At 44.0% G+C, this 26741-nt stretch overlaps 1 protein-coding gene across 1 annotated transcript; it reads right to left on the reverse strand.

Annotated features, from left to right (window-relative positions):
* Positions 1-877: 877 nt before the first annotated feature.
* lman2 (lectin, mannose binding 2) lies at positions 878-26741 on the reverse strand. Its single transcript, XM_033030000.1, has 8 exons — positions 26469-26741; positions 23255-23373; positions 18683-18800; positions 11173-11252; positions 10192-10353; positions 9337-9451; positions 7266-7385; positions 878-2775 (listed from the first exon to the last, which is right to left on the reverse strand). The coding sequence occupies exons 1-8, from the start codon at positions 26698-26700 to the stop codon at positions 2615-2617; spliced, it is 1107 nt and encodes a 368-aa protein (XP_032885891.1). The 5' UTR covers positions 26701-26741; the 3' UTR covers positions 878-2614.

Genomic DNA, 26741 nt, shown 5'->3' on the forward strand with positions numbered 1-26741 from the left:
GACCAAGCTGGTTTTGAGGATGGACATTACCAAAGCCACCCAGAGTACATGAGCATTCTGTTGTTCCTGTTAGTATTGGTCAACATGGACGACGGGAGACTGTCCTCACACTTTCATCTTTCAACAAGCCATGAGGTTTCAAAGGGGTTGGAGTCAATGGCATTGATTCCAAGAGGTACTCCCTTCCATCTATTTTTCACACGTGGGTTGGTTCTGCTGGAGGGATAAGATGTACCCAGGGAATGAGATGACCCATATTATCTTTAATGCACGATTCAGAGTAGTTGTCAGTCTGTGGGATGGCTCTCCAATCCAGACACTAGTCCTCATACACCATTCCCAGCCCTAAGGTTCACGTGGTTGTTGGAATTCCTTGTGTAGTGTCCCGAGTTTGTCCATCCTTAGTTTCACCCAGAAAGGGGAGGGTCTGCGACGACTGCCGTGCTTGGTTCCCATACGACTTCTAATAAAGTAAACTGTAGCTAATATACAGCAAGATGTGAACCGTCAGGTATTGGCTGCTGTGGGGGGGGGGGGGGGAGCAAACAACAAGCACAGCTCTTGGGTCCAAGAGAATAACCACCTGCAACAAACTGGCCATCTTCCCACAACATCGGCATAATTTGTAACCCCTATATTTCCTCACTGCACGAATTAGAGGATCGGAAATAACTTGCTGAACATTTTCCTCAGAGTTTGCCGTAGATCCAACAGGCAACTAAATATTTTTGGAACAAGAGGATTACAAGGACCAAGAATAACACATGAAACTTCCTTAGTCTCATGCCCCATTGTTCAAGCTAGTTATGAGCGTTGAAATGTAGGCCTAGTGAAGGGAAGAATAATATCTCCAGACAACAGGCAGTTAGGAATTAACTTTTTATTTCGATCAGTACCCACCACACAAAGTTGCCCCTCGCATTCCAATTTACATCATTGTAACTACATCACACATGAATACAACGTGTTTTTTTACCCCTTCCCAAATCTTCACATTTTTTTTATTTTAGAAAGAAGCCTTCTATCCACAGCCCAACTAGAACTGATTACCCAAGAGGCTATTGGGTTAACCACAGAGCATCTCTCAGCCCCTCACCTGTGGAGCAGTGCAAATACGGAAAACGCAGTTCATTGAAAGCTAATCAATCCCAATGGTAATGCTGCCAGAAGCCAACAGACAGGTACTGTGGCATGTGTACGTCTGTCAAAGCAGTATTACTTTGTTCATCCTTCTAACATAGCTGTATGAAATTAGCGTTTGCACTAATTAATGGTGAGAGCCCAAGACCAATAATTGATCACTCCACTGCCAAGTTAATAAAAAAGAAAAAAAAAAAGAAAAAAAAATCAGAAATCAGCAGATAATAAGAATAAGGTTGCGATTTAAAGCTCTATCGATCACTGGACGAAAAATTTCAGGGCAGAAACTGGTTCACCATTTTGAAATTGTAGAATACAAAAAAAAATTTTTTTGAAAGCGATAATGCGCTGTTTCGATTTGAAGTTAGCGATGAAGTGAAGCAGAATCGTAGGCAACGAAGCACAGCGTTTTAAACAAAATAGTTTGATGTTTACAAGAGCAGCATTGGAAAAGCAGAGGTGGAGCCACTACCAACAACTAGCAACAGTCCTGTTTGAATCCTGTTAAAACTCCAACCAAGGTCCCACAACCAGATAGAAACTGCTGCCACTCCCACAGTGCAAAGCTGTTTCCAATCTCTTGGCATCCCGCAGATTCACGAATGCTGTGAGTTTGTAAGAAACCTGATTTCAACGGGCAGATCACAGGGAGATCTCCGAGGGATGGTTACAGTGCACCATTATCCATTTAAAATAAAATGATGCAGCTTGCAGAATGTGAGCACGCTCACTTGCCCACAATGCGAAGGGAGGGGAGTAGGTGGGAGGACATTCTAGTGCTGCATGCTCATGAGAGGAAGAGGTTGTCCACAAGTGCCAGATGCGAGAGAGAACAGGGAGACTCTCCCCGCAGACAAGTGGAAGAGAGCATGCATCTGTATCTTCAAGACCAGGAGGGGTTTGGTCAGATAAACCCAAAGCACAAGCCAGAGACAAATTCAGATGGTAAGATAGCAGACCAGACATACATTCAAAGCACACATCAGAGACAGACATAGAGTGATATAGTGCAGACACCAGTGAGCAAGAAAAAGGTCCTTCTGGATCTGGCGACATTTACAACAGAACAGGATCAAAGAATACTGCCCTAGTTAGGAGCAGAACCATTCACCCATACCCCATTACACTGACAACAGCAAGTAGGTAGGTTCTGTAGATAAAAGAATGAGGTCAAATATGCGCAACAAAAAGGAAAAAAAAACATTTTTAAAATATCATTTGTAGCTGTAACAAACACATTAAAATAAAAGGAAGCAGGGCCCCCCGTTAGAAAATGACAGAGGCAGAGTGCTATGTGATGTCCATCATTGCTTTCTCTACTCATCAGCATCACAAGTCCCACAGCTATGATAGAAATATATGAAAATATTTTGATTTGTCTTCTCCTCTCTGGATATAAACACCTTGTGTGATACAAACCACAGTGTAGAAAAGAACACTTCACATTTTAAAGGCCGACTGCAGTGTTTGCCATTCAGTAGAATCGCCTGTTGCGTTCTTGACGTTTCTGGAAGACCACAGCACCCACTACCGCACACACAATGATCCCAAGTAATGCACAGAGGAGGAGCAAGAAGACCTTCCAGCCAGTCAATGGCCCACTACGAAAATTACCCGTGGGATCATCGATGTTATCTGCAAGATAAAAATATGATAGCATTTCACTGGATGGAATATTGGGGGATGGCTGCGTAACACAAGTTGCTGTTTAATGGAGGAGGGGTTGGCTTTTGAGGGAAGTCAACCAGATGGTGGGGCAGAGGTCATTGAGAAGATCACAATGGTTGCAGCAGCTGTTGTGGAGGAGAAAATTGCAGGAAACTAAATGTAGTCAACATGATAAATAGTGTTGAGGAGTGTACTTATGGCTTGGGTGGGGCTCTCCTTCAACCCAAACAGAACATCTATTTGAATCTGGGGCAGAAAAATAATTAGGCCCACTAAGTTAATGTGGATCAACAAACATCAGAGTTATGAATGATGAATCATGGTGGTGTTTATTCACAAATCCTCAGAGTGGTTGACAACCAACAACACAGTAAACCCAAAGAAAGTGAATAAAGTGGTCAAAAGTAAATAAGCAGCAAAAAAGGGGTGATACTAATTACGGGACCAAAATGGAGACCAATTCAGGAAGGTGAATTGGCGTCATTCGAGGGTGTCTCAAAGAAGATGGAAGAGGTAGAGATATTCAGGGAGGGAATTCTAGAGCTAGGTCCAAGGCAGCCAAACACATGGGGGACCAATATTGAGATTGGGATAGGGCTTGGGAGACAAGACGCCAGATTTGGAATAGCTCCGAAATTTCAGGGCGATATGGGGCGTGGGAATGATTCTGACAAGCAAGAGGTTCTGATAAAGTTCGGAGCACATGAGATTACTCTTACCTGGTGGTCGTCCATCTATCTTTCTACCCGTACCAGAGGCATGACCACCTTACTAACTCCTATCTATGACCGTCTCAGTCTCCCAGGTGATCCTGAGGTCATCCAGCATCCGCTCCAGTTCCCTCGGTGTGTAAGGAGCTGCAGCTGGACTCACCTCGCAGAGATGCAGTCAACAGGGACACTGGAGGTCCTTGTGACTCCCCACATCCTGCAGGAGAAGCATACCAGAGCCCTAACTGCCTTCTCCACTGCACTAAAGCAAGGAAGATTTACGAAAGAAACCGTGACTCTGCTCTTACTCCCTATCCCCCCACTCGCAACAAGGACAGAGTCCCCCTTGTCCTCACCTTCCACCCTACCAGCCGTCACATACAACAAATAATCCTCCGACATTTTCGCCACCTCCAACGTGATCCCACCACTTGCCACATCTTCCTATCTCCTCCCCTGTCTGCTTTCCGCAGAGACCGCACCCTCCGCAACTCCTTGGTCAATTCGTCCCTTCCCACCCGAACCACCCACTCTCCGGGCACTTTCCCTTGCAACCGCAGGAAATGCTACACTTGTCGCTTTACCTCCCCCCATGACTCCACTCAAGGACCCAAACAGTCTTTCCAAGTGCGGCAGAGGTTCGCCTGCATCTCCTCCAACCTCATCTATTGCATCCGCTGCTCTAGATGTCAGTTGCTCTACATCGGTGAGACCAAGCGTAAGCTTGGCGATTGCTTCGCCCAACACATCCGCTCGGTTCGCACTAACAAAACTGATTTCTTGGTGGCTCAGCACTTCAACTACCCTTCCCATTCCGAATCCGACCTTTCTGTCCTGGGCCTCCTCCGTGGCCAGAGTGAGGACCACCGTAAATTGGAGGAGCAGCATCTCATATTTCACTTGGGCAGTTTGCACCCCAGCGGTATGAACATTGACTTCTCTAATTTCAGGTAGTCCTTGCTTTCTCCTCCCCTTCTCAGCTCTCCCTCAGCCCACTGGCCCCCTCTCCCCACCCTCACATCAGTCTGAAAAAGGGTCTCGACCTGAAACGTTGCCTATTTCCTTCGCTCCATAGATGCTGCCTCACCCGCTGGGTTTCTCCAGCATTTTTGTCTACCTTCGATTTTTCCAGCATCTGCAGTTCTTTCTTAAACAAAACCTTGTGAACTGGCAGCCGACATTTAAAAATCTCTTCTGTTCCCATTGGCAGCTGCTCACTGAACAGGATCTTTGACCTGCTGATCTTTCAATATTCTGGGGTTTTAGAAGGTGAAGGGGGGAGTTATTATAATGACCACAGGGATGAGGAAAACAAAAGCTTCTCTCAGTGGAAGGTGATCCGATAAATAATAATAATAATAATACATTTTATTTATGGGCGCCTTTCAAGAGTCTCAAGGACACCTTACAAAAATTTAGCAGGTAGAGGAAAAACATGTAAGGGGAATGAAATAAATAGTAGAGACATGACTACTACACAAAGTAAAGACAGAATTCAATACAAAACACAATATGAGGCAATTAATGCACATGAAAAGGGAGGGGGACGTGGGGCTAAGGATAGGCAGAGGTGAAGAGATGGGTCTTGAGGCGGGACTGGAAGATGGTGAGGGACACGGAATTGCGGATCAGTTGGGGGAGGGAGTTCCAAAGCCTGGGAGCTGCCCTGGAGAAGGCTCTGTCCCCAAAACTGCGGAGGTTGGACTTGTGGATGGAGAGGAGACCGGCTGATGTGGATCTGATGGACCGTGAGGGTTGGTAGGGGGAGAGGAGGTCAGTGAGATATGGGGGGGGCCAGATGGTGGAGGGCTTTGTAGGTGAGGATCAGGATTTTGTAGTTGATCCGGTGGGAGATGGGAAGCCAGTGAAGTTGTTTGAGGACTGGAGTGATGTGATGCCAGGATTTGGTGTGGGTGATGAGTCGGGCGGCTGCGTTCTGGACCAGTTGGAGTCGGTTGATGTAGGTGGAGCTGATGCAAAGGAGAAGTGAGTTGCAGTAGTCCAGTCGGGAGGAGATGAAGGCATGGATGAGTCTTTCAGCAGCGGGAGGTGTGAGAGAGGGTCTGAGTTTGGCGATGTTGCGGAGATGAAAGAAGGAGGTTTTAATGACATGGCGGATGTGAGGCTCAAGGGAGAGGGTGGAATCAAAGATCACGCCAAGGTTGCGGGCCTGGGGAGAAGGGGAGACAGTGGTGCCATCGATGGTGAGAGTGGGGTTATTGATAAAGGTTATTAGAATCTGAAAGAGTATAGGCAGTAGATGGAGAAACATTGCGCCCATTGACAGAGAGTCAAGTATTAGGGACAGTCAACAATCAGGGAACATGGAATGAAGGTGACTGGTAAAAGAACAAGAAGTTACACTGGGACCTTTTTTATTTTGCTTACACCTTGCAACGAGCTATTCGGGTTAGTGGTGGAGCCAGATTCAATTGTAGCATTTGACAGGGAGCTGAAAGGTAAGAATTTGTATGGTTATGAGAAAGGGAGAGGAGTGGGATTAATTGGAATGCACTTGCATCGTGCTGGTATGGATGGTGGGCTGTATGACTTCATAGAAACATAGAAACATAGAAATTAGGTGCAGGAGTAGGCCATTCGGCCCTTCGAGCCTGCACCGCCATTCAATATGATCATGGCTGATCATCCAACTCAGTATCCCGTACCTGCCTTCTCTCCATACCCTCTGATCCCCTTAGCCACAAGGGCCACATCTAACTCCCTCTTAAATATAGCCAATGAACTGGCCTCGACTACCCTCTGTGGCAGAGAGTTCCAGAGATTCACCACTCTCTGTGTGAAAAAAGTTCTACTCATCTCGGTTTTAAAGGATTTCCCCCTTATCCTTAAGCTGTGACCCCTTGTCCTGGACTTCCCCAACATCGGGAGCAATCTTCCTGCATCTAGCCTGTCCAACCCCTTAAGAATTTTATAAGTTTCTATAAGATCCCCTCTCAATCTCCTAAATTCTAGAGAGTATAAACCAAGTCTATCCAGTCTTTCTTCATAAGACAGTCCTGACATCCCAGGAATCAGTCTGGTGAACCTTCTCTGCACTCCCTCTATGGCAATAATGTCCTTCCTCAGATTTGGAGACCAAAACTGTACGCAATACTCCAGGTGTGGTCTCACCAAGACCCTGTACAACTGCAGTAGAACGTCCCTGCTCCTATACTCAAATCCTTTTGCTATGAAAGCTAACATACCATTAGCTTTCTTCACTGCCTGCTGCACCTGCATGCCTACTTTCAATGACTGGTGTACCATGACACCCAGGTCTCGCTGCATCTCTCCTTTTCCTAGTCGTCCACCATTTAGATAATAGTCTGCTTTCCTGTTTTTGCCACCAAAATGGATAACCTCACATTTATCCACATTATACTGCATCTGCCAAACATTTGCCCACTCACCCAGCCTATCCAAGTCACCTTGCAGTCTCCTAGCATCTTCCTCACAGCTAACACTGCCCCCCAGCTTAGTGTCATCCATGCTGCAATCATTCTAGCAATTTAAAATTGACCCATTTCTCAATGATTCCGAGAATTAACTGAAGCTATTGAATGGAAACTGTGCTATACACATTCTAGTGTGAGTAACGCACCAGGCAATGTTTTAAGCTACTGATTTAATCATCATTAAAACTACTGAACGAGAAAGGGGACAAGAAAAAAACGTCTTCCTATTCCCAATGCTCCATGTACCTCTCTACTTCATCCCTCCAAAAGTAGTATTAAGCAGTTGTCAAACCTTTAGGAGATTTGAAGAGACTGACGCTGGGCTCGATTTTCGTCCAGTCTATATTTTCTTCCTCTGGCGTGTGTTCTACAGTCAGCTGGTAGAGTTTCATGGAGATAACATCATGGTTGTCTGAAAGAAATTAAACAGTTCAATCCCAAACTGTTTCAAGTACCCTTGAGTCACAAGCTTGTGATGTGGACTAACTGAGAGAAGTGAGAAAGTTAGATAAGAAAGTGATTTACATAGTGTGAAGGAAGGAACTGCAGATGCTAGTTAACACTGAAGACAGACACAAAATGCTGAAGTAATTCAGTGGGTCAGGCAGCATCTCTGGGGAAAAGAAATAGATTATGTTTTGGGTCGAGACCTTTCTTCAGTCAGGGGAAAGGGAAACTAGAGGTATGAAATTGTACAAAGAACAAATGAAAGGAACAGAACAAATGGTAGGAACAGAACAAATCAAAGCGCGCAAGGATGATCAATGAAAGGTGGACCCCACAATGGTCCATTGTTAGCTGTGGGGACAGTGATAACAAGTGGATATAGAGAAACTAAAAGGGCACCAGTGAAACTAGTAGGATGATTAGGGTGGAGAGAGAAGGAATACAAGGGTTACTTGAAATTAGAGAAATCAAGATTCATACCACTGGTGCTCAAGCCAAATATGAGGTGCTGTTCCTCCAATTTGCGTTTGCCCTCATTCTGACAGTAGAGGAGGCCCAGGACAGAAAGGTCAGTATAGGAATAGGAAGGGGAGTTAAAGTGATTGGCATAGGCCAAGGCGGACTGAGCGAAGGTGTTCAGCAAAACGATCGCCCAGTCTGCGCTTGGTCTCGTCAATATATAGGAGTCTACACCTAGAGCAGCGGATACAGTAGATGAGTTTGGAGGAGGTGCAATTGAACCTCTGCTTCACCTGAAAGGCCTGCAGGTGTCCCTGGACAGAGTCGAGGGGGGAGGTAAACGGGCAGGTATTGCGTCTCCTGCAGTTTCTCGGGAAAGTACCTGGGGAGGGGGTGGTTTGGGTGCGAAGGGACATGTTAACCAGGGAGTTGCAGAGGGAACGGTCTCTGTGGAACGCGAAAAAGGGTGTAGATGGGAAGATGTGATCCCGTTGGATGTTAGAGGATTATGTGCTGCATGCAACGGCTGATGGCAGGTGGGAAGTAGTGTAGCTGTGGGAGTCAGTGGATTTGTAATTGATGTCAGCCGATAGTCCATCTCCTGTGATGGAGCCGATGAGATCAATAAGGGGAGGGAGGTGTGGGAACTGGTCCAAGTGAAATTGAGTGCAGGATGGAATTTGGAAATGAAGTTAATTAAGTCCATGAGTTCTGCATGTGTGCAGTCGTCATCCGGTGGCTCTGTTACTGGCTGCTTCTGCCCACGGTCTGGCTGTCTTTTTAATTTTGTTATGTTTACAGTGTGTCTTTTAGTTTCTTTTCAGTATATTTTTCCGTATTTTACGTGGGGAGAAGCGGGTAGGGTAAGGGGGAAACCAGAGCAGTTCTGTGTATGGATTTTGGAGAGACGGTAAAATCGGGCCGTGCGGGGGAACATAAGGTTGGAGGCTGTGGTAAAATCAGAGATGGTCTGCGAGATAATGGCCTGGTGCTCATCTGTGGAGTCATGGTCCAGGGGTAAGTAAGAGGAGCTGTCCGAGAGTGGGCGTCTGACTCCAGGGGTAAGTAGGAGGAGGTGTCCGTGAGTTGGCATCTGGCTTAACATAACATAATGTCCAAAGACTACAGAATACAAGGTAGGCAATTTTCAGACAACAGTTCCCAATGGCAATGCTATATTGCGATCATTTTCTCAGTGATGTCAGGTGATACATAAATATTGTTCAGGACATCAGTGTTAATTCTGCTCCTCATCAAAAATGGGGTCAAGGAATCGTTATCTCCACTCAAAAGGACAGTGCGGTGTTTAATGACTGTCGGGTAGGTGTACCATGCAATTCTGTACTGCGATGAGGAACAGGACATAAATTGTCACCCTATCAACTTAGATGGGAGTGCTACAATTAAGCTTAAGAAAGGCAGCACGATGAGGCATTCAAAGAGACATTTGCACCTACCCGACAGATCTCCGGTGGCTGCAGATGCACCAAAGAAATACCCAGTGGGAAGTCGGACTCCACTGACATCTATGCACTCTTTCCATTCGTTCTTGTCTTCAACGTCTATCATCACCTGAGAACAGGAAACAAAATTGAAACAAACAAGGAAATTACGAATGGAGAATTTCATACATGAACATAATATAATAGATTAGGCCCATCAGCCTACTCCACCATTCAATAAAATCACTGCCATTCCAAAGGGCGGCACGTCAGCGTGGGGTTAAAGTTGCAGCCTTCCAGCACCAGGGACCCGGGTTCGATACTGACCATGGGTGCTGTCTGTATGGAGTTTGCATGTTCTCCCTGTGACCGCGTGGGTTTTCTCTGGGTACTCCGGTTTCCCCCCACATTCCAAAGACGTAAAGGTTTTCAGGTTAATTGGCTTTGATAAAATTGTAATTTGTCCCTGGTGTTAAGTGTGCGTGGATTGCTGGTCAGCGTGCTCAGTGGGCTGAAGAGCCCGTTTCCACGCTTTATCTCGAAACTAAACTGTTATCTCTCTCCATGTTCCTGCCTTACCCTTGTAACTTTCCCCCCTCTTGTTTTTCAACAATCTATCTACCTCTGCCTTAAAAGTAGACAAAAACTTTCTTCCACTGCCTTTTGAAGAGACTTCTTCAGATCCACAACCCTCAGGGAAAACTAAAAGCCTGATCGCTCTTAAATGGAGACTCTTTTTAATCAGGGGGAAGCCTATTGGAAGCTCTTTCAAATATTTAGTCTGTGCATGGTTGATCAAATACTTTGGTACAGTACAGATTACAAATGTCAGTGCCACTGGGCTACCAGGAACATCAATCTGCCACTTACAGTTAATCGGCCTCTGGAGTAACGGATTGCCAAATAGGTGTCGTGGTCAACATTTCTAAGCTCTGCGGGACATCCAGAAAGCTCAGAAGCGCGTCCATCTTTGCCGTGGTCGTATTTTAGAGATCCATTGTTGACCATTGCCGAGATGTAGGGGAAAACCCGCTGAATACAGAGATAATTAGAGCACAGAGATAAACATTTTACATGCCATGCTATTAACATTGTAACAAATAAAAGCCCACGGTAATTCACAGAACAAAGTTTAACCCCAAACTATTTTAGAGAAAGTAACAACGCAGCTTTATGGAATGACTTTAAAAAGAAAAAGGGCAGTGTTTCATGGAGTGAATTTTAGAGCCCAGGAGGTAAAAGCAATTATCCACACACTACTGACACGATGAAGCGATGGAATTGGTGTTATTCCCGACAAAATAAAAATCAGCATAATATTTCCGTTAAATGTTGAGAAAGTGTTTACCTGAATGACGCCTTCCAGAGGGCACAATGCCCCAAATTAGCTGCCCTAAACTGGTAATGTAAATAGTCATGAGAGTGTTTCACATGAGGAGGAAGCCATTGATGGAAAGACACAAATGGATCTGAGAAATGAGACTACGATGAAGCAGTGACTGACAGGGGATTATTTTTACGTGGTCAGGTACTGCGTATCTGATACCTCAATACTGCGCATAACACTATAAGTGCTGCATGATTATATATCCATTGGATGTAATGCAACTGTGCATTGTATTCTATTAACTCCAAGGCCCTGTATTTTTTGTTATTTAGAATTATAATCAAGCCCCCCCACTATTAAATCTATTTCATAGACTCCCTGAAGAGGTGCAGGGGGTGCCAGGAGTGGATGATCTTCAGTTGAGGACTAACCATCAATTTGTGAAGATTTAAATTAATGTGACATTTAAGGGGCTACGAACAGAGCAGTCAGAGAACAAGGTTAGGGTATCACCTGGGACTCACATCAGCACTCTCATCATTTGGGTATGTGTCAATGAAAAGTCCTAAACCGTGGAACAAATCTTTGTTTCCAAATACGGTGCCTGCAAAGTAAAAGATGAGAGGACATGAAATGTTTCTACACCTCCACATACATATCAATAAATATATCCTATGAATTGATCCTTGTTAACAGGCACTTCCTAAAAAACAAAACAAGTCAGGCTATCTGGAAAAGTAGTAGATGGCACTGCATACATCCCCAAGGGTTCATTGATGTCCTACACCATTATTGCTCCCCTCTTGCCCTGAAGGTACCAATTCAGTCAGATAGGTGCCAGCTTCAAATGAAACAACACTTTGTCTGCCATAGATGATTTTCTAATGGTGGGGATATAAATTGGCAATTGAAACAATGTGCTTTGCTGCTTTGGTCCTGGTTATCTTCTGTGGATTTGACTCTGAATGAGCAATGGTTCAATCCACTGATGTTCATTAATGTTTAACGGATACAAGTGCCACACATGGCAGTAAGCAACAGAATGAGTGGCTGGGTTCTTGTATTGAATGCCTTATCGGGATTATTAGTTTCATTGGTACATATAAAATTGTGCTCTTACACAAGAACTAGTTTACACACAAAAGTCAAAATGACCTGGGTGGTCAAGTACCCAAGGGGCATACTAACTAGATCCAGCAAGTAAATAAGCAAATGAGAACATATTAATAAACTATCTTGCTTTGCTTGGTCACAACAACTATTTAAAATGCAACCGATATTTTCTGGAATTTTATTGACTTTTTGCAACAGAAATGCTCGCTATAATTTCAAACTGAAATTGCCATCAGCCAAAAAAAATGATATTGTCAGTGTTGGCCAAAAGAACCTAGACCACTTGAGACAAGATTTGCCTATTACTGATTTGGTGGTACAGTGCCCTCCATAATGTTTGGGACAAAGACCCATCATTTATTGATTTGCCTCTATACTCCACAATTTGAGATTCGTAATAGAACAAATCACATGTTGGTTAAACTGCACATTGTCAGATTTTATTAAAAGGAATTTTTATTCATTTTGGTTTCACCATGTAGAAATTACAGCTGTGTTTATACATAGTGCCCCCATTTCAGGGCACCATAATGTTTGGGACACATGGCTTCACAGGTGTTTGTAATTGCTCAGGTGTGTTTAAATGCCCCCTTAATGCAGGTATAAGAGAGCTCTCAGCACCTAGTCTTTCCTCCAGTCTTTCCATCACCAGTGGAAACTTTTATTGCTGTTTATCAACACGAGGACCAAAGTTGTGCCAATGAAAGTCAAATAAGCCATTATGAGACAGAAAAACAAGAATAAAACTGCTAGAGACATCAGCCAACTTTAGGCTTACCAAAATCGACTGTTTGGAACATCATTAAGAAGAAAGAGAGCACTGGTGAGCTTACTAATCGCAAAGGGACTGAAAGGCCAAGGAACACCTCCATAGCTGATGACAGAAGAATTCTCTCTTATAATAAAGAAAAATCCCCAAACACCTGTCCGACAGATCAGAAACACTCTTCAGGATCAGATTTGTCAATGACCATTGTCTGCAGAAGACTTCATGAACAGAAATACAGAGGCTACGCTGCAAGATACAAACCAACGGTTAGCCGCAAAAATAGGATGGCCAGGTTACAGTTTGCCAAAAAGTACTTAAAAGAGCAAGAGTTCTGGAAAAGGTCTTGTGGACAGATGAGACGAAGATTATGCAAGCGCGCAGTATGGAGGAGAGAAGGAACTGCCCAAGATCCAAAGCATACCACCTTATCTGTGAAACACGGTGGTAGGGGTCTTATGGCCTGGGCATGTATGGCTGCTGAAGGTACTGACTCACTTATCTTCATTGATGATACAACTGCTGATGGTAGTAGCATAATGAATTCTGAAGTGTATAGACACATCCTATCTGCTCAAGTTCAAACAAATGCCTCAAAACTCATTGGCCGGCAGGCTCATTCTACAGCAACACAATAATCCCAAACATACTGCTAAAGCACCAAAGGAGTTTTTTTCAAAGCTAAAAATGGCCGATTCTTGAGTGGCCAAGTCAATCACCCGATCTGAACCCAAATGAGCATGCCTTTTATATGCTGAAGAGAAAACTGAAGGGGACTAGCCCCCAAAACAAGCATAAGCTGAAGATGGCTGCAATACAGGCCTGGCAGAGCCCAGGCCAGAGAAGACACCCAGCAACTGGTGATGTCCATGAATCACAGACTTCAAGCAGTCATTGCATGCAAAGGATATGCAACAAAAGACGAAACATGACTACTTTCATTCACATGGCATTGCTGTGTCCCAAACATTATGGTGCCCTGAGATGGGGGGGGGGACTATGTATAAACACTGCTGTAATTTCTACATGGTGAAACCAAAATGTATAAAAATGGCCTTTATTAAAATCTGACAATGTGCACTTTAACCACATGTGATTTTTTTCTATTACAAATCTCAAATTGTGGAGTACAGAGGCAAATAAATAAATGACGGGCCTTTGTCCCAAACATTATGGAGGGCACATTCTGGTTCTCATCTCCAAATAATTAACTGAAAGCAATGGTGACGGATCACTAAGAAATTCAGCTCTTCATCCACCAGAGGGTGGGACATGGATATACAATACAATACAATTCAATTTATTGTCATTTGGACCCCTTGAGGTCCAAACGAAATGCCGTTTCTGCAGCCATACATTACAAACAAATAGACCCAAGACACAACATAATTTACATAAACATCCATCACATTGCTGTGATGGAAGGCCAAAAAACGTCTCTCTCCACTGCACTCTCCCCCCCGATGTCAGAGTCAAAGTCAAAGTCAAAGCCCCCGGCGGGCGATGGTGAATTGTCCTGTGGCCATTAATGCCACGCCGGGTGATGCAAGGTCGCACACCGGGTCTTGGTGTTAGAGCCCCCGGCGTGCGCTCGCAGAGACCCGCCGCCATTCCAAGCCGCGCGGGGCGGTGCTGTAAGGCCCCGCTCCAGGAGCTCTTCAACCCCGCAACTCGGACGGGAGAAGTCGCCGCTGCGGAAGCCCCGAAAAGCAGACTCCCTCCAGGGACCCGCGGGCTATCAGGTAGATTTCTGGGGATTACCTACATCCGCAAGTACTACAAGAGATTGCAATAGACATAAATTAACTGTTTAACAGCTTCCAAAACTCTGTAGAATATGGAACAGTTGCTGCAGTTTGGTGGATGACCCCACCAACTATGAGGGAGAAAATGTAGTGGTGGGGTAAAGAGTGCCCGAATAGAAATGCCATCCAGTAGTTATGCTGCTCCACTCTTTTCATTCAAAAGTTTGCCAAAGTGAATATCCAATAATCAGCGTCAGATTTGGCTGGCATGTTTAAACAATTCAACTATTACATCAGGCTTAATCTAGATAGCAATTTTGTTGGGTTTTTTTTAAACAAAAATGGCATATTATGTTAGGCATGCATTGCAGTGATTTTGCTTGAGCTGCAATGGCTGTATGACACACCACTCCCCCTAAACACACCAACTCTCTCAAAGACAGTAGCAATTCTCGTCAAGACCAGAAGGAGTCAGGATGGCTGCAGAGTGCAGGTATAGAGAGGGCTGGGGGAGCTGGAGACTGTAGAGATAGCAAAAGCTGCAGTTGAGGAAAAGTTGTATCAGTGTGCAGAGAGAGTGGTGGTTTTGGGTTTACCCCCTGCACAGGTTTTGGGAGGCTCATGGTGAGTGAAGGATCTGGTCCCAAGGCAAATTTGATGTTGGCGCTGAGACGGTGTCTCCTCTAAACTGAGAGCGAGTGGAAACAAAGCATTACACCACGTGGGCCATCAGGGAGCAACCCTTCACTCCTGATCATTGCTGACAATAGCTCATTCTCAACAGATGCCAGAATTCAAGATGGTACAGCGGTTTCAGAAATTATAACCAAAAGTTACTTAGTTTAACCATCTTCTCCAAGAAATAGACCATGGGCTGAGGTGCTTTTTTGGTTCATTTCATGACCCAAATCACGTATCTACCTGTATTTACCATATTGTGTAAAAATATTATAGAAATCATACCTGAAACTCGTCAAGACCAAAACCTGCACATTTTTAAAATATGAGAAAAACCTCCAATTTTCCGAGTAGTAATTGTCCAATCAAAGCACGTTTGACATTGCGTTGGACGCCAATTGACCAATCATGCAGTTTGTTTCATGGTCGCTAGGCCGCGAGCACCCTGGGATCATGGCTGCCTCCTAATTACATCAAAACATAGCAAGGTTTCAAAGGAATAAAGGTAATGTAACCATGCTGATAAGTTTGTTTTACAATTGATTTATCGTTGTAAAGCTTTGATGTGAACTGTTAAATAAAAATGATAAATAAAAATGTAGAGCTAGGGTTAGGATTTGGGTTAGGGTCAGTCAGTCGGTCGGGCTGACGCCCCTCCCGGTGGATGCTGCGAGGGGCCGGTCGGGCTGTCGGTAGGCCGGTGAGTGGTGCAAGGGGTCAGCCGGTGTTGCATTGAGCGAGCGGGTGGACTGACGGACCCGGCGCTATGGGGGTGCTGAAGGCGTGCCGCATGCAGGGCAGTGCTGCTCCCCACCATCATCGCCATGATGATCCAGATAGGCATGCAGACTGAGGTGGACACACGTATGGAGCCCGCAGCCGGTCGCAAAGCGGCTCCAGCTCCAGCCGTAAGCAGCTCTGGAAGGAGGACGAGTTAGGGTTAGGCATTTTCCTCTCAGGTGGAAGATGCATTAACCTTCCCCCAGCCTGGCACTCACTGCTCCAGTCCACTATGGGCGTGACCCCTACTCTGCCCACTGGCTGTCAGTGGGGTTCAGCAAACGGGGGAATGCACAGGAACTGCCCTCACCCATTAATTAGGCGGGTTCAGGAGCCGGTGAAACCAGGGACCTCTGCGGCAGTCTCACTCAACATACACACTCACAATTATATTCATAATATTATTTTTATTTAATACTAGACCAAGTGGGACCCTTTGGGTCCCGTCCCCTCAATGCGCGGTTGCGGGAGGGGGGGGGGGTGGTGTGGGGGCCTGCGGCGCCACACACACACTAAGCCCCCGCACACACTATCTACCCCCTTGATATAATATTAATATTATTCATTGGCTCCTTTTACCCACATCCCCTGCCCTATACACTCATGCATAGCCCACAACTCGGAGGCGAGGCTAGAGAAGGAGAGGGATGGGGGTAGAGAGAGCGGGGGCAGAGGCAGGGGGCAGTGGTGGGGGCAGAGGACAGAGGTAGCGGGTAGAGGCAGAGGGCAGCGAGAGGGCAGTGACAGAGGCAGAGAGGTGCAGCAACCTCCCGTCCATGCGCTGATACGAGGACCCCGAGCGAGGTGGCGGGCGAGCGAGCATCAACCAAAGAACCACGAGTTGGGCCGCCGCAGTCTTCAGCTATGATCTTTGGTCTTCAGTCGACGGCCCGATTTCATCTACGGCTGCGTCTTTTGAATAACGGGGGGGGGAGGGAAGGAGGGAGGGGTGACGTCACTCGCAGTGCGAAGAAGAAGGCACGCGGACTCATTGTGACTTCATCAGCGAAAGACAGTCATTTTTAAATTCAAAGTTTTGTCAGATTTTTGAATATTTTCATTAATAACTCGAGAAATAATGCATGACATTTTCTGGTAAGGCGATTTTGGACTCCAGGGGGTAAATGTATACCGGAATATGTAGATTTTACTGTTAACGCGTCGTTTTTCGCGAAGATGTTATTACACACACAGACACATACACACACAAATAAATACACATCCAAGATCAGAGTTTTATAAGTATAGAGATAATTATATATAACTCCAGTCATATCCTCGTCATATATATATATATATGTACCATATATATATATATATATATATATATATATATATGTACCATATATATATATATATATATATATATATATATATATATATATATATATATATATATATATGGTACAATAGTATATGGTTTAAATAGACCGCAGCACGGAATTAGGCTCCCATGGTGTAATATGAGCATTGAGCACTAGATGGCGCTTACTTTCTCCATCTAATTTTCTAATTAGCTTAATGAATTAGTGTGCAACTTTTGACACTGACGAGTTATGAATTCCTTCTCAATTATATTTTATCTAAATCTGTACCAAATTTCAAGTAGATACCAGACATGGGTAACAAAAGTTAAATTCTAGACACATTTTTGATGCTCGGCCCACAGCCTAAAATGAGTACGCATCTCGACTTCTGCAAATTACCGCTGTCAATAAGTCTTTACCGCTTCCGGCAATTCTGCCCAATTTGCCTACAACAGTTGCAGTACTTTAAGGTTCAATCAGGTTGTGACACAATTCGAAGAATAACAGGCAAACAAGTTAATTTCCAATGTAGAAACAAGGAACTGCATATGCTGGTTTACAATAAAAAAAAGACAACGTTCTGGAGTAACTCAGCGGGTCAGGTAGGACTCTGGAGAACATGGATAAGTGACGTTTCAGGTCGGTACCTTTCTTCTGTCTGACGATGGGTCCCAACCCGAAACATCACCTATCCAGAGATGCTGCCTGACCCACTGAGTTACTCCAGAACTTTGTCTCTTTTTTAAGTTAACTTCCAACTCAACTCATCCACTCTGAACTGCCTACATTAGTACAAACATTTCATTGAGATGGTAGAAAGGAGGGCGAACATAGCACTGAAACAAATTTACTTTAACAAACTTAATCCTAATGTGATGAATTAACTGGGACAGAAGGTATATAAATAGGATGCTGTTATTTCACAAATGAATAAACTCTGCCAGTTCACCTATTTCACTCTTACACCACTTTAACTAGCACTGATCATTCAACTTTCTTTTCCCATTGTCTGGCTGGGAATTGTTGGAATTTTCTTTTATACAGTTCTGGTTGGTTGGGCTATGTAAGCTATTGAGAATTAAACCTTTTTAATTGCATCCAACACATGAATAATTTCAAATGGCACTCTGTTGGGAAAATTATGTGTGTATTACTGAGATGTGCACTGCATTCGTACCAGAGAAAAATGCAATATGGCAGACTCAATATTACAACATTGAAAATTATTGCATCCTGATCATTCCATCCACTCGATGCTCCCGTCCGGCAGATGGTCCAGAAGCTTGAATCGTGCCCCGCCAGATTCAGTAGTAGCTACCTCCCCTCCGTTATCAGGCTTCTTGACAGTCCTTCCATAAGCTAGGGTACTATTCGATTCACCACTACCCCATTGACGACATTGGATTTTCTCAGCCATAATGCTGAGAACTATATTCTGCACTCTGCATTTTACCCGTTGCTCTATCCATTGTACGAGTGCATCTATGTATGGTATATCTAATTTGTTTGGATAACATGCAAAAAAGCTTTTGATTGTACCTCGGTATGTGTGACAACAATAAACCTAAACAACCATGGAGTTCGGAACAGAAGAAACTTTAGCTTCTACTAATTTTTCAGATTAATAGAAATAAAAATACTGTACCATGGTTTAACCGGTCCTTTGTGTACCAGACAGCTAACCCGTCACCGTGAAGATTCTTTTTCCCAGCTCCATGTACTTTGAATTGGACATGAAGCTCCCAATCCATTAGATGACATGGCTGCAAAGATAGATGACAATAATTGAGACCTTAAAGAAACAGTGAGTTTGCAGAGAGAAATGTTCTAAAACTTAGCATCTCTGGATGGTTAAGCTCCCGTTGCAGAAATTTGGAAATGTTGATCAAAATAATTCATTTATACGTCTTCAAATCTCACCACAGGATCTGAAGAATTCAAAAATTGGCTAATAATGTAATCTGAAAACTAACAAGAAACTGCTTGAAAGATGAGCATGAAACACCAAATTGCATTAAACAAACATCCAACCTGCTGATCCAAGAGTGTTTAGCCTTCAGCAACAAGCAAATCTCTAGCAATGTAGTTAACTCTTAAAAGCCCCGTCCCACTGTACGAGTTCATTCAAAGAGTTCTCCCGAGTTTGCCCTGATTCGAACTCGGAGATTTACGGTAATGGCCGCTCGTAAGTACTTGGGGCTCTCGTGGACATGTTTCAACATGTTGAAAAATCTTCACGAGTCTTCCCGAGCTTACCTGCCGTTAGCGAGTCTTCCCGAGTACCTGGCGTTAGCGTTACGAGCCGCTATGAGACGTCCCCGAGCTCCGACGTTCCCGCTACGTTCATTCAACGTGCTTACCATGAGTGTGATTTTTTTTTAAACTCGGGAGAGCATTTGAATGAACTCGTACAGTGAGACATGCCTTTACATAACCAGTACATGAAATGGATTATGCTGTAGGATCACCTCATCAGTAACCATTGACACTTAATTCAGATGTAGTAAGGTCTCTCCTAAATTCAAAAAATGATCACATAGACCAGGGGTGGGGAACCTGCGGCCTTCTTGGCCAATAAGTGTGGCCTTTTGAATGAATCCAATTTTGGTGAAAAAATCCTTGTATTTTTATCAATATGTTTTTGTTCTTCTTTTATTATTTTAATTTTAATCTTAAAATGAACGTATTTAACATACCAAAGAGTAAAAGAAGATTCATCTAAATAATCCTCCCCGACTGACGGCCACAATTAAAACATTAATAAGTCATGAGGGCTATTTTAACACCTGTTAGGCTCCCATGGTGTAATATGAACACCTGTTATGCTCATGATTTAGTTCTAATGTGACTCTAGAATGTACATTAACCTCCCTGCCTGACTGAGGTACATCACTGACTGAGGCTGGTTGACGAGAGGGAAAGTGTCGGGGAGAGGTCCGCTGGCCGACCAGTCTTCAGTACTATCAACTTTTGATAGCAGAGCACGTGGCTTTCCATTTGAAGTTGAATTTGAGAATAGTTAAACAGCGTGTTTGTTTCACTGTTTTTTTTATTCTGTCTCCTTAACAGCCCATCATGTCACAAAATTTTACAAAATAATGTACATTTTGAATTATATCTAATTGAAGTTTCTTGGGTGCGGCCTTATTAGATTACAGCTAACTTAATGTGGCATTCCAACATGAAAAGGTTCCCCACCCCTAATTAAATAAATGGGTGTCAAGACACAGTCGTACTCAGAGAACCAACATGCCAGATTCTATCACAATCCTTTGGTGCACTTGTTCCACCAACAGGACAGACGTAACAGAGATGATGACCCAGAGGTGGTGTAGGGGAGATAGCTTGGGCAGTCTCCACATTGACTCCAGGCATCAGGTCAAACACCAAGAAGGGAAGTACCGTTCTCACTCACCAAGTGCTCATCTAACATGATCTGTACTCAGAAGAAACAGTGAAATAAGAAAGGCAAATCTTTCACGTGGAGTACAATATCCATCACTGGAAAGCAGAATGATTATTTACCAAGTTGGCTCTTGGATCTTGCCTGTATATTTGGGGTGTTACAGGCAATCCTACTGAGTGGGATCAACTGCCATGCTGCTTTACAATTCCACAATACACATCTGACAGGGAATGGTCAAGCAGACTGGACTAGATGCAGGTCGTGACCAAGTCGACACAAGAGATGAATATACTATGTTCATTATCCATTGGAAGTGCTTCTGTTCATGAAGTCATTGTGAGAGTCACCAACACAAAATCCCCTTCAAGGCCAATTCCAATTTTCACCTCGCATTGTATTGCATGATACTGCAATTGATTAAATGGGATAGGTAGATCTGGCAGCTCAGAACTGGGCATCCACAACGTACAGTCGACCAGCAGCAGTGGCAGAAAGAGATTCCATCACAATTTAGTTGCAACCTGGCATATTCTCTTCTCCAGCATTAGTTTGTCTATAGAATCAACATGGTTAATTCTATAGTCAGAAGGATATGCAGGAAGCAGTTCAAGGCACACCTGCAAATGAGGTGTCAACCTGAAATTGCAATATATGCATGTTAACCAGCAGGCAAAAGATAAAACAAAGCAAAACTAAGCAATCCTACAGCCAACAGATCTGATCACATTTAATAGCACTGCTATTAAAAGATAACGTTTGACTGACTGTGGCATCAATGGGCCCAAGCAAACAATGGGCACCAAGAAGAAAAGAATTAGAATGATATCTCAAACAAAAAGGGTGTAGTTATTGAAGGTTAACTAACCTAGCTCCAAAATATTACTGCAGTAATTCAGGGCTCCAAGGGCAGCACAGTGGCACAGCTGCAACCACACAGCACCAGAGAACCAGATTCAATCCTGACCTCACATGCTGCGTGGGATTTGGACATTCTTCCTGTGACTGTGGGTTTCTTCCAGCTGCTCTGGTTTCCTCCCACGTCCCAAAAATGTGAGCCCCAAAATATTGATGGTGCTTGAAAATGCCATGGTTATGTCATTGAACGTGAAGGGTAGGTGGACATAAATGATGTTTGATCTTTCTGTATGTGAGCGTCAAATGTTTCAGAACTTGAGTTGGAAAAAAGAACTACACTCTGTCATAGGCTGCCTTAAAGCTGAGACGGTTATTCTCATTTACCCATTTTGTCTTTTTTAGCCTTGGGCTACATGGACTACATGGTCTGAGCAGAAGATAAATTATTCTTCAGCTATTAAGACGAAGCGAGGTCTCCATGATGATATAGGAGAGAGTCTGAAGAAGGTTCTCGACCCAAAACGTCACCCATTCCTCTCCAGAGATGTTGCCTGTAACTCCTGTTTGATGGAATGGTCAACAATTCCCTCCTTCATTTTGCCTTTAATTAAGAACAGACTGGAGGAAATAATTAGTTCATAGAGAGGACATACTTGGAGAATGCCACATTTGTATCAGTACTGGATTCACTTAAATAGAGGCATTGCTATGTCTGGAGTAAATCGTCAGCACTACAGCTAGGACATTGCTGAATCCAGTGCCCTCCCATTCGGAATACTTGCAAATGTTTGTGTTTTTGCTGTGTTTTCATTTCACTGACAAAGTTCACAGCACCTTCCACTCATTAGACATTTAATTGCCCACCAAAATTCACAACTAGGAGTTGAAATTGCAGGACTTTGACGGTGCATTGATTGTGTGATTGTTAACCACTAACTATGCTATGCATGCATGTCCCATGGTTATGACCCCAATTTTAGCAACTCCTGGCATTCTTTTCAATGAATGACGGTTGATCCCCCAGCATGATGGTAAAAAAGAGAGCTAGGCAATGCTGAGCCATGAGGTTACATCTTGTGATGGATTATAATTATCAAACTACCAATATCCTACAATCTGGATGCCCAGTTGTATGTTCATAGATCTTTTCTGATTCTACTGTATTCAGCCCAAAAGTGCTGCACAGCATGGAGCATTCCCTCAGAATTAATAGAACTGCATATCTGTAAAGATTGTGGTGATTGCTAATTGCATACAAAGTTTGGTTTACAACAAACAGAAAATGATGCAAACACTCAGCTGGTGAAGCTGCAACTTGGAAAGGCAATTTAATTCATGACTGAAGTGGAAAACTCTTCCGCAGAGCCAGGAACAAGACTGAAGCAGTTCATTAAGCTGTAACACTTGTTTTACTTATTGCACAAACGCATTTGACATTATTTTTATTTTGAGTAGATACCACTCTACTTCAGACCGAGAGTCAGGGGAGAAGGAACTGAGAGAGATGAAAAGGCACATGATCAAGGAAAGGTGGAGCCCACAATGGTCGATTGTTGGCTGTGGGAAAGGTGGTGACAAGTAATATAAACAGGGAAACTCAGCAGGATGACAGTGAAACTAGTATAACAACTAGGTTGGGGGAGGGACAGAGAGGGGATGCAAGGGTTACTTCAAGTTAGAGAAATAAATATTCATACCGCTGGGTTGTAAGCAGCGTTAATGTCCCAAAGTTAATGTCACTGAGCTAACAATCTGGTAAGGAACAACAATGGTGATGGGAAGAAAAAAGATTTTCTCTGATAAAAATACTGCCTGGTCATGAGGAAGGAAGGTCTAGCATTCTTCTAATTGTTTAAAAAATTGACTCAGCTCCAGTAAATGTAACTTAAGAATTTCATAATAATTGCATAAAATGGAGAAACTGTACTGTTACTCCTGCTGTCTGCACATGCTTACCACTCTGTTCCAGATCGATCCACTTTTACTGCGATCATCGGGAGTAAGACGAACGTATTGGCCCGTAAGCATTGTGCTCCCACTAAAATCCCACAGAGGCATTGAGCTTGAGCCCACTCCTGCAGGAAGACCCAAAGTAAATCATGTACAGCTCTGCACAAAGATTAACATTTTCTCAAAAACTTCCAATGAATGACCATTCATGCAAGGAGGATACGTAAAACTGCATTTCATTTTTAACAGCCCTGAATTGTCCAAATGTAGCTGAAAACATATTAATGGTGGCTTTCAAGGAGCACTTGAAGATGAAGAAAGAATTAAATATGAAGTGCTTGAAAGCTTGATGATTAGCAGTGAAACATTTTTGTATTAAGTGAAAGTGAGTCTTAAAAAAGGCCAAACAAGTGATCTGCACTTTAGCTCATTATGGATGACTGCCTCAAAACTTCAAATAAAATTCAAACAACTATTATATTGCATTATTGCATATTATGACCTTGTAGAATCTAGCTGCTAAGGCTTCTCGATGTAAATGTTGGCACTTGTTTTAAAAGATGTTCACCAGATAGAAGTGACCCTGAATCCAACAAAAACACACTGCATAATATACTTGCGTGTTGATGCTCTAAACATGCTTGCACCAGCTGGTGCTCCAATCACCAATATTGCATGACAGGTCTTGAAACTGAGAGGACATTTATCCAATAGCTCCCAGGAGTATCCACTGAGTCTGAAGAAGGGTCTCGACCCGAAACGTCACTCCAGAGATGCTGCCTGTCCTGCTGAGTTACTCCAGCTTTGTGTCCATCAACTCCCATTAGTTCAATTTACCATCATTTCCCTGCAGCTTACAATCTATTCTCTGGCATGTACCCATCAGTTTAGTTTAGTTTAGAGATACAGTGCAAAAACAGTAACCAGCGATCCTCACACACACACTAACACTTTCCTACACTCCTAGGGACAATTTACAATTATACCAAACCATTTAGCCTACAAACTTTTATGTATCTGGAGTGTGGGAGAAAACCGGAGATCCCGGAGAAAACCCACGCAGGTCACGGAAAGAATGTACAAAGATTGAACCCAGGCTCTGTAAGGCAGCAACTCTACCACTGCTCCACAGTGCAGCCCTATTCAATTCCCCCATGATTCGTTTACCAGCCAACTACCCATTTGCCCTCTCATTTCTCCATAATCCTGCAATTTATTCTCACTCACATGCTCATCTTTACCTTTTATTCTGCTTACCAACACTCAGGGACAATTTAGAGCAGCCATTAATCTTACTGCAGGTGTTTGCAAGCAGCATCTGATGTCATGACTGAACCCACTTGAATTGAGCAGTGAGGCAGCAGAGCTGATGGCTGCACCCGTGAACATTTGAATGAATGAATAAGTTTATTGACCAAGTATTTACATACAAGGAATATGCCTTGGTCCTCCACCCGCAAGTGACAACATGACATACAGTGCCAGTTAGGAATGACACATAAAACATTAAACATTTTCCATGTGCAACACTCTTCTTTATATCGTTAAGTGAATGGTAAATTTTAAGTGAGAAGTTTCTGGGTTTTTATTAACCAAACCCACGAGGAAATACGGAGCAAATCTGTTTTTTTTGGACCCAAGATGTCAGATCAACCACAACTCAATGGTGGAAAAATGTTAACAAGCTAACAATCTATCCCTCTTCTTGTGCCAGTGTCTCAGATAGTCTCTCTAGGTAAAGATCAAGATGTTCCCTCAGTTTGTTAAACCTAACACATTACTGACGCCTTATGGCAACACAGAAAACAAGATCTAGATCCTTACTCTGACAGTGGAGGAGGTCCAGGACAGAAGGGTCAGTATGGGAATGGAAAATGGAGTTAAAGTGTTTGGCATATGGGAGATCACGTAGGCCAAGGCTTAATGTGCGTAGGTGTACCTAGGTCATCCTAGAAGCAATTGGATCCTTCACTTCCTGACCCTTAGACTGCAGTGAGAATAGCTGAAAAATCATCTTCCACAATAGTGCTCAACATTGTTGGCTGTGGAAGAGGTGATAACGAGAGGGTATAAACAATGAAACTAAGCAGGATGGCAGTGAAACTAGTAGAACAACCATGGTACTGACCTTTCTGTCCTGGGCCTCCTCCACTGTCAGAGTGAGGCCAAAGGCAAATTGGAGGAATAGTGTAAGAAGGAACTGCAGATGCTGGTTTAAACCGAAGTTAGACACAAAAAGCTGGAGTAACTCAGCGGGACAGGCAGCATCTCAGGAGTGAAGGAATGGGTGACGTTTTGGGTCGAGACCCTTCTTCAGACTCAAGAAGGGTCTGAAGAAGGGTCTCGACCGAAAACGATACATATTCCTTTTCCCCAGATATGCTGCCTGTCCCACTGAGTTTGGAGGAATAGTAAGTAAGTAAGTAAGTAAGTAAGTTTTATTTATATAGCACGTTTTAAGTCAACTCGCATTGACACCAAAGTGCTTTACATAAATTAAATAATAAGTTCCATTACAAACCATAGAAAAAGGTAAAAAAAAAAATGAATAAAATGGACACAACACATTATAGAGTTATAACATTCAAATGTTATAGAGAATATAGTACCTCATATTCGCTTGGGCAGCTTACAACTCAGCAGTATTAATATTGATTCTCTCACTTTAAGTAACCCTTGCATTCCCTCTCTCACTGTCCTTCCCCCACCCTAGTCACCCTGCTAGTTTCACTGTCATCACTTCTTCCACAGCCAACAATGGATTATTGCGGGGTCCACCTTTCCTCGATCATCCTTGCTGCATTCTTCCTTAAACCTCCAGTTTCCCTCTCCCCTGATTCTCTGTCTGAAGAAGGGTCTCGACCCTAAACGCCACCTATTCCTTTTCTCCAGACATGCTACCTGACCCGCTGCGTTACACCAGCATTGTCAGTCACAGAATGACCCTTCGGGCCAACTTGCCCACACCGGCCAACATGTTCCAGCTACACCAGTGCAATTTGCCCGTGTTTGGCCCAAACCCCTCCAACCCTGCCCTGTCCATTTTCTGGTAATCTGCACTCTCTTGTATTTCTAATTAGTTAAGTTCCGCTCGGTTGAGAGTCTGCGGGAAATGCTGCAAGTTTACCGAGTCCAGAAGTGTTATGGTGAGGCCTAACAGCCAGAGTTGGGGCTGACGGGTTGGCGTCCTCCCCCCCTCTCCCCTCACTCACTCACTCACCCTGGTACGGCTTCATCAGACTGTGCTCTCGCTTCAGGTACTCGGTGTTGCCGTCCGTCATGTCAGCGGACGCTGGGGCCACGGCCGAGCCTAAGCACTGCAGCAGAAGCAGCGTCCAGCCGAGGGCAGGGAACGGACGCTGGGGCAGGAGCCGCGGCCGCTGCTGCTCCACCCGCCCGCCATCGCCATCACCATCACACACGCACTCCCAGCCTCTCCGAGCCGCCGCCATGTTGTGCCTGGTCCACTTCCTTCCTGCGGGTCCGTCGTTTA

Source organism: Amblyraja radiata, chromosome 11 (genome assembly GCF_010909765.2).
Source record: "Amblyraja radiata isolate CabotCenter1 chromosome 11, sAmbRad1.1.pri, whole genome shotgun sequence".
Taxonomy (NCBI): domain Eukaryota; kingdom Metazoa; phylum Chordata; class Chondrichthyes; order Rajiformes; family Rajidae; genus Amblyraja; species Amblyraja radiata.